Source organism: Saccostrea cucullata, unplaced genomic scaffold (genome assembly GCF_032062105.1).
Source record: "Saccostrea cucullata isolate Sc308-1 unplaced genomic scaffold, CSIRO_AGI_Scuc_v1 ctg2152, whole genome shotgun sequence".
In the NCBI taxonomy this organism is placed as follows: Eukaryota; Metazoa; Mollusca; class Bivalvia; order Ostreida; family Ostreidae; genus Saccostrea; species Saccostrea cuccullata.
In genome coordinates this window covers 50,401-59,661 of record NW_026938940.1, presented here as the reverse complement: position 1 = coordinate 59,661, position 9,261 = coordinate 50,401, and the positions used below count along the sequence as shown (strand labels likewise).

General features: G+C 31.4%; 1 protein-coding gene across 1 annotated transcript; it reads right to left on the bottom strand.

The window, feature by feature from the left end:
- Nucleotides 1-3,223: 3,223 nt before the first annotated feature.
- On the bottom strand, nt 3,224-6,185 carry LOC134251926 (uncharacterized). The gene is made up of 4 exons (XM_062734347.1): nt 6,090-6,185; nt 5,358-5,475; nt 4,439-4,565; nt 3,224-3,269 (listed from the first exon to the last, which is right to left on the bottom strand). The coding sequence occupies exons 2-4, from the start codon at nt 5,440-5,442 to the stop codon at nt 3,245-3,247; spliced, it is 237 nt and encodes a 78-aa protein (XP_062590331.1). The 5' UTR covers nt 5,443-5,475; nt 6,090-6,185; the 3' UTR covers nt 3,224-3,244.
- Between the last annotated feature and the right edge of the window lie 3,076 nt (nt 6,186-9,261).

Genomic DNA, 9,261 nt, shown 5'->3' with positions numbered 1-9,261 from the left:
TTGGCGGATTTAGCTTAACACATATCATCTTGACTTGCGCCGCTGTTAACAGGGCGCAACTCGAACATGATTGCGTAGATAATTCTGGAATGGAGTACAAGGAACTTGTACATAATTTACATTGAACATTGATTGTTTTATTCGAATATTGATTGGCTTAACATGAGCATACAATACATTGATGTGAATGAACTGAATATTGTTTTGTTGAATATTGTTTTAACATTGATTGATCCAATTGAATATTATGATCGAATTAAACATTCATTGATTGAATTGAACATTAATTGATCGTATTGAACATTGATTGATGAATATTGATTGATGCATAAGGCTGACGGAACTGCAGTAACTTTGAAGCTAAACGTTAGTCTTATCCTGTAAAACTTTGACATGTGTACAGTTAATATTGATTGATTGATTGTTTGTTTGTTTGCTTGCTTGCTTTTATTGGAGGTGTGCCAAAAACCAACTCGGTCGGCACCCACTGTACACGTGTATTTTTCATAAATTGATTTGAACCAATTAAATGCCAAACTTAAGAAATAAATAATTAGGAAACATTAAATTCACTGTTGTTTTTATGTGGAGTCTGTGATAATTTATCATAAAACTCTGAATGTAAAATGAATTCATGTTTCTGACTTTTTTTATGGTTCTCTTATTTGTTTGTACCAGCTCTTTTGAGAAAAGTCTTCATATTCGGAATGCTTAAAATGGGATGATGTGAATATTGCTCTTTATTTAAGATTTACGTCGTATTTTAACGAAACCAAAATTTCATGAGATAGAAGATACATTAGTGTTTCATTCACTTATCGTAAATAAAATACATACCTTACAACATTTTCAAAACACGTCTTTACTTTCGAGATAGCACGTGTTTATTGTCAATCAAGGTCACTAAAGCGCTTGCGGTTGTAAACATAAAGCCTGGACACGGTAAGAAAGACAGAGTTGTTGATCTCGCTATGTCGCCCAGAGTATGGACAATACATTAATCTTCAATTATGTAAAGAATCATTAGAAACAGAAACATTTCTGTTGACAAAATTTTAATAATTAAATAAGAATTATTCGGAACTGCTTAAAATCCGGAACTTCTTAAAGCACTTTATTAAATCTTGATTGTTATATTCAAATAATTTTCAATAAAATAAACTTTGATACCACGACAACCAGATAAGTAAAAAGAATGATTGTGTAGATTCTTCCTCAGAATTTCTTAGATATTTTTGCCTTTAAAGTCTTGGATATTCTTACTTCATCAATTAATAGCACGAGAATAGATATGAATGAATATTGACATTCATACTTACTTAAATTATTTAAAGTGATCTTCCGTGCACTTAAACTCATTAAGATATAACAGAAGTTAAAAAAAAAATTTGGGGGAGGTATTGTCCGCTGCCAAGGGGACAAAAATTTATATAAAACTTTCAATTTGAAGACGCAGTTCTGTACATGTACATATAATTATTTCGTCAAAAAAGTGGAATGATAAATGTTGCTAGTAATTTGCATATAGTGAATGTTTCTTTAGACAAAAATTATATATATATATATATTGATATATATAGCCCTTTTTTATTAAAAAAAAAAAGTTTTGATAAAAAGAAGTAATTTTAATTTATAAGTTAATTTACCAGAGTGAGCATTGTTAATATCATTGTTATTCTCGAATAATTTCTTTTACAATTCATGAAGGGTAAGAATGTTTTGGGAAAAAAGTTTGACTGGACTATCCAATTATTCTTACGACAATAATTATTTTTTCAACTAGTTTCAATTTTTGCTGTGAATATCTCAAGATCATTAAGATTAAATTTAATTTTTTTGACTCTTCAGTCCTGGAGCTGTATAAATTTCAGTGTAACAAATATAAGGCGATTCCTTATCAAAATTAACCGTTTTGTCGGATTTTATCCTATAGCACGTACAAACTTCTTAACCTGGCTGGTAAGAACAGGTTTATGACGGAATTAAATAATATAAGTTTGTTACCTCAACGAAAACAAACAAACAAAACAACCAAGATTTTACCAAAATCAAAAGCTTAAAAGCTTTCAACTTTATACATAACCATTCCCAACGATTGCTTTCTGATATCTTTAACAACTGCTTTTTCAAAAAAAGGACCTCGATCGTAAATTTACTTCTTTGCCATTTGTCATTTGCAAAATTATTTTGTTTAAAAACATTCTATATGTATACACCAGTACACTGAAGTTGACATCAAAAAGATACTTGAGTCCCTGATCAACAAAATCTAGGTTGCTTTTGGAGACCAGGTCTCTTTTCACAATCTACTGGAATACCTATGGGTACCAATTGCGCCCCGGTATTAGCAGACCAATTTTTGCATTTATATGAAGCAAAATTTGTCCAAAATCTTATGCTTAAAAAAGGAAATACTTGCTATGACCTTCAAATCGACATTTAGATATATAGAAAACGTAGATATATACTATCTAAATGATATGAAGAAAATAAAGAGTCTGACATATCTGTTTCAGCTTTGGATATTTTTACTTGAAAAAGACGTTTAATGTAATTTAACCAAGCTCTATGATAAGCGTGTTGACATTAACTTTTCAATCGTCAACTTCCCTTACGTACGCAGCAATATACCTTCATCACCTGCAAACAAGGTTTGTATCTCTCCGTTGATTCGATTTGCAAATGCACGATCTACGTAGATCTACGAAGAATTTCTAAAACGAGGTATATTATCATTGACAAGCAAGTTGATGAAACAAGAATATCAGCAGTCTCGTAAAATCTATGGTCGATTCAATGATCTTGTCCTCAAATACAATTTATCATTGAGTCAAATGCTGACTTACGTTTTTATACTAATTGTTAGGCCATTATTTACACACTGAATTGACAAAATATTTCCCCGTTATTCGCGATCATGACAAGCAGCACACGGCGAGTGTGACCTGTCGGCAGAGGATGTTCATTCCACCATGGCACCTGATCCCACCTCTGATGTTTTGGAGGTCCATCTTTGCTTCGCTCCTATTCTGTATTGTTTTATGGACTTTTGAGCTCGAACATTATTCGTTATCTTCATACCGTATATTTCATTTAGATAGAATGATATCTTTAAGATACAATTTTAAACAAGTCTCTTTTGGTCATTTTACAAGCCCTAAATAGCAGGCTCAAACATCTTCGTACCAGTCTTCAATTATAATTAGAAAAACAATCAAAAACATCATTTTTTCATTTATTTTATTCAACCATTCAGAGATGAAATGAGTCTGCAAAAGAAAATAAAAATTTATTTTCAATATGATTGTAGGAAATTCAGAACCATTTAATATTTGGTCTGTTTATTTGCCTTTCTGCAAATTTTTTACTTTGCCCTAAAACTTTGAGCTGTTGGAAGCATGGTTTTCTTAATTCTTATTTTAATTATTCTTGTGACAATACATGAACCTATCTTTGGGTGTGGAATTTTGATCTTTGAATTTGATGTTTTCTTGAGGGAAAAAATCGTTAATCTTGATAAGGACGTTCGAGTTATGCATGCTAGGGCTTTTAGCTTTCAAATTAAAGTATTTTCCTTATCACAAGATCTCTTTAGGTAGCAACATTTTTTTTACCTCACAACTCCCTTGGAGTTTGTTTAAGTTATAAAACAATTAACTGTACATTAATTTACATTGATATTACAACTAACATAGAACGTTTCAATATTTTAATGAAACGGTTTAACTTAAAGTGTGGGTAAAATAAAAGATTGGAAATTGAATTTGTTTTGAAAATAAAAATGTCTTGGATTTTTTTTTTTTTTTTTTTTTTTTTTTTTTTTTTATACATATTTAGTGACATTTAATAATAAGGATTTTCATAAAACATTACTTATTTGGGAAAACAAAGAGAGACAACTCTAAAATTTTGGTGAAACTTGTGTTTTTCACTATAGAAATCAACGGGAAACGGAAAATATTTACAAAACATCTCCCCCCCCCCCTCCCGCCCGTGACACAAAAATTCCTTTTTACAAGAATATGGACTGTTATTTCACAAATTTATAATAAAGCTTTTTGTGTGTCACGGGGGGGGGGGGGGGGGGGGGGGGGGGGGGGACAGATGTTTATTGACAAAAAACGACAAAAATGCTTATTTTTCACCAATTTCAAAGCGATTTACAAATGAAACATTATATTTTACTGATATATTTATGTTTTATTTATTTGCCTAAAACATAAGAAAAAATATAACGAACATTTAATCATATCCAAAACTATTTCAAAATATGGTGATGCTTTAAACTCCAATTTCAATGGAAAATATCGTCAACCCCCCTTTTTTCAAGAGTTGGGTTTATGAATAATTTGCTATTTAGCGCTGGTACTGTTCTTTGTATAAAAAAAGAATTTATGGAATTAAAATTATTTAGAAGCTTTTAATTAGCAAAACTTACGTTGAACAAGCAGTGCCGCAAACGAGGCTACCGATGCCAGCAACGACGCTTTTGCAGAGTGTTTCACAGGCACTTTGTTCCATGTCGGGGGTGACGAGGTGTTTAAGCTGGTCAACTACATGGTTGACTGAAAAATAAAATACATCTTACTATACTCTCACCGTATATCGTTGAATTCGTTGCTGGCGTGTTTTTTTTCAAATTTCAAATTATTTGCAAATTTATGTGGACGGTAACCATTCAAAACAATTTTGCATCATTTGCCATCAACCATTTTGCGGCAAGTATTTGTGCAAACAGATATTGTTTGAATTTTGGAGCAAGGACTCTTTCTAGGACACAGAAAATGCATTTTAAATTGATTTGAAATTGATTGTTTAAGTACTTTTTATATTAAAAAATACATGAATTATTTTAAATATTTAGCGATATATTCATAGACAAAATTATTTGTGCACATGTATACTTTAATTTTAAAATCGAAGATTTTTTTCCCTTTACTAATACAGTGTATAGGCAATTTTAAGTACAAATAGTTAAACAATAAAATGCTTTCTTTGGTTGAAAGTAAGGGAATAAATAATACAGCTGTTGACAAAAAAAAAACAAAAAAAACCCCGCAGGTTGTTAATTTTCCCTGCAAAGGCTGTAATGTTAATTCCTGTACTAACGCTCGTTTTATTATCTATATTTTTACCGGTAGAGGTATCCATTTGTTAAATTATTAAGGAGGTGAACAATTTTATTGTTGTTATTTTTGCCATTGTATGTTGCGTTGATGGAAGAGCCACTACCTACTCAGAAATCGGTGGTGATACATGTATGCATAGCTGTGTTCACTGACTAATAAATGAAAATGTTTTTTTTAATAAAGGAGATAATATTCAATGGATAAAAATATATAACATTTAATGTTTACCATTGACGAGCCATCTCTTGTCAACTTCAGATGGGGCAGTAAACACGTAAGGGAGCAGACACAGGAGGAAAAGTACGACCTTCATGTTTTCTCGCTCAAGTACAATGTACAACTGATTCTGTAATCGAAAAAAACATAGTTCACAGCATTTTGTCTCAGTTATTAAGCTAGAAAGAGTTCAAAATAAGGCTTAGAGTTGCGATTTCAAAATCCAGTATCTTTTATGGTTTGGAATGATAGATAGAAGATAGAAGTTTGAACTTGTAATAATTCCAGCTATCTTGGTCTTAAAAAAAGAAAATAAAAAAAATGTATGACTTGCTTATTTACTGTAACATAAATCAAATATTAAGTAAAATTTGTTTGTTTTCTTTAACGTTATTTATGCATTTGGAATATATACTTGCAAGTGTTAAATAATTACTGAGTATTTTAACGAAAATTCAATAAAAAAAATTCATATTTATTACTTTTAGTCTTAAAAAACTACATGTACTCGTATAGCCTTTTTCTCGTGATAATTTTAAAATTTTAAAGTGTAGTCCGAAAAAATATATTTATTATCAAATTCTTTCAGCATTATCTACGATTGAGATTATTCTCGAGAGGGACGTTAAACTACATACAATCAATCAATCGATTGAGTTTACAAGTAAGTAGAAATATTTTCTAATGAAACAATCCAGAAAAAAATATAAACATGACTTATTACAAATAAATTAAAATCCATACCTTCTCTGAAGTCTAGAAATGACCTAAGGTATACTAGGAGTAGACTCTATTATATAATAGGTCGGTATCTTATCTCTCTAGGACGATTCATGGGCCGATGCCAAGAGGTCAGTTGCCTAATTTACACGTTCCTATTTCCTTCTTTTTTTCTATATAGATTCAAACTGATTATGTTTAGACCACGCGTGACTATCTTGTACCTACTGACCTTCACCAAGTAAGGAATTGATTAAAAAAAAACTTGTTTCCAGTTTTCATGCAATACAAATAAAATCTTTTTGGTACCACCTGATTAAAAATATTCAACATATATAGTACTAAGACCTCTGTCGTTAATATTGTTTTACAAAAGTTAAAATTAAAAAATCTTAGAACTCTTTCAATGAATTGATCGTAGCCAATTTCAGACAAGATTAAAGCAGATTATAAAGGTATATTTCTAAATAAATTAGGGGAGTTGACGTAAGAAAAGTTGAGCCATCGATTTTTATAAATAATTTGTTTGTTACATGTAAGTAAGTAATATAAATAAATGCTTTTTAGTAAAATATCCATATATAAAACAGTTGTGTCAGACTTTGCACTATCCTTTATTTCGTAGGGTACATGTATATCGAGTCGACATATAAATGGAATCAACTATTGTCAATTGTTAATACGTCATCGATATACATTATCTCTAAATGCTGGGTTTAAATTGACAGCAAGTTTTTTTTAATTTTGAGTAAATTCTAATTCGTATAAATACAAAACAAAGTCTTCTGATAAAGGACCGTAAATTGTATCCATTTGAATTCCGAAGGTTTGATAGAAAGCTTGTTCTCTAAAACGCTATATGGAGATATTGTCAATCAGAAACTCGTTCCCAACTTTAGAGTACGTTTGTGATCAATCAGAATGTTTTAACAAAACAATTTTGCAAATGACCATTGACAAGGTAAGTGTATTACAACTTACAGTTTGATTTAAGGGGGCTGTGTGGTTGTAGCCATTTTTAAATTTCATATAAAAAGTTCCATATAAAGATATACAAAAATGATCAAATTTTAAAAGTTAAAAGAATGAAATTATTCTTTTCAAAATGATAATTGACAGCTTAAGATATCATATCTAAACCAAGTGTGTTTGTGAAACACTATGCCCTCGATAGTAACACAATTCTGAAGTAGGACGTAGAAAACAGGCACCAGACAACAGGGGCAACAGACAAACAGGACAAAAACAATATCCCCCCGGGATCTTTCGACCCAGGGGCATAAGTATGAAGTTATATCTGATGGTTAATTTGTTGATCCCCCGACCTCCTTAAAGAGAGCAACAGTCAATGATGTTAAAAAGTCCCATCTTTAGTATATTGTAAAGAATGGTTGTATGAAGTATTGAAAAGTCGTATGCTCTAATGTTACCGACTCTGGTTTAAAAAAAGATGATATAAAATGTTTCTTATTGTTTTTATCCTTTGGAGATTTTAGGTACTAGTATCTGCATCTCACTTACACAAATTCTTGAATATATTGTTGCACGGTACACGTTTAATTTTACCTATACCTTCAGTGTTGACAATATTTTTGTGATAACAATAAAGAAAGAGGCTTGGCTTAACAATTGATAAAATCGCTTTACGGGGGAATCTTTGTAAGAACTTTTATATATTATAAAGTAACTCGTTGTAAGGTTGGTAACTCATATTTTATTTGAGAGTATTACACATAATCTCGAGCTCATAACCGTAAAAATACAATATACATGTAAATGATGGGCAATGCAAATAAGGGCAGTTTTATTTAAATATTACATATGTATGGGTTTGAAGGCCACGTGGAAGGCAATTATTTCTTTCTTCTCTTGTAGATGTTTTTGTAATACATTCTGCTCCAAAGATATACCGGTATATTAAACAGGTCGCAATAAGTGTCCATTGAAATTCAAACAGTTTTTTTTTTTTTTTACAAAACCTCATCTCCAGAGGTTAAATACATTGAAATTTTATCAGTAAGGATCTTCAGAAACGTATGTCCACAATCAAAGTTATATGAAACTGAGCAATCTGCTGATCACCAATGACAGAATAAAAGTGGAAAGTTTCATTATTATACTAAAGTAATTGGGTATAATGGCAGTTTTCTGCATGTACATGTATGTTAAAAGATATGTAGATAAGAAACAGTATTGAAGCTTTAGAGTCCGTAAAACAAAACAAATATCAACAAGCTAATTCAGAGAATTCGTGTCCCCCGCTTAGGGAAAAAGTCGGATCCCCCTGACTGAATTTGTAGAATTATTAAAAGTATACATGTATACTGAAGCAAATAAAATACATGTATGTCAGTATACATATAAAGATTTGATTGCTTATTCTTTATAATGTGTATAGAAGATTCTTTTTATATGGAATATTTATCACACTGTAATGATGATTTTATAACCTCATAAATTTTTCATTTCACATGCTGAATACTATCATTTAGTAAAAATATTTAAAAACTAGATGCTGTCATGAGACAGTAATACCCGCACTAAGGTGTTTGCCTCTAAATACACGCTCCTACATATTGGGCGGCTTTCCAAAGAAATAGTCAAAATAATTCTATAATTTACATGTATTCATCAAATTGAGTATGAAATTCTCAGACCCTGTGACCTATAACTCAGAACCTCTTATATTTATTTTATACATGTTTAATTCATTATATACCAGTCTGAATTTTATTAATGATGTAAATTCATGCACGGATCTGTCGGGGGGGGGGGGGGGGGGGGGGGGTCAGGACCCCCCCCCCCCTGGAATTTACAAGGTTAAAAAATGTATATACTAAAACAAGGAAAAAGTTACAATGGACCCCCCTTGGAAAATGCAGATCCCCCCTGGTAAACACGAATATGTGTAAAATAAGTATGAAAAGTTAAACATTTGCGGCAATAGAAGTCACCACTAGTCCCACCCTACCCCCCACGATATAGGTTTTTGACGTTTGGGTGAGATTTACTGTAGGGTTTTTTTTTTGATTGTCAATTTCTGGGATAGGATTTTTTTTTGACTGTGGTGGACCCCCCCCCCCCCCCCCCGGAAAAAATTTCTGGATCCGCGTCTGAAATTAGATTTTGATATATGTTTTGCTCATAATAGGACCTTTTTTAGATTTACTAACCCCCCCCCCCCCCTCGACACCAC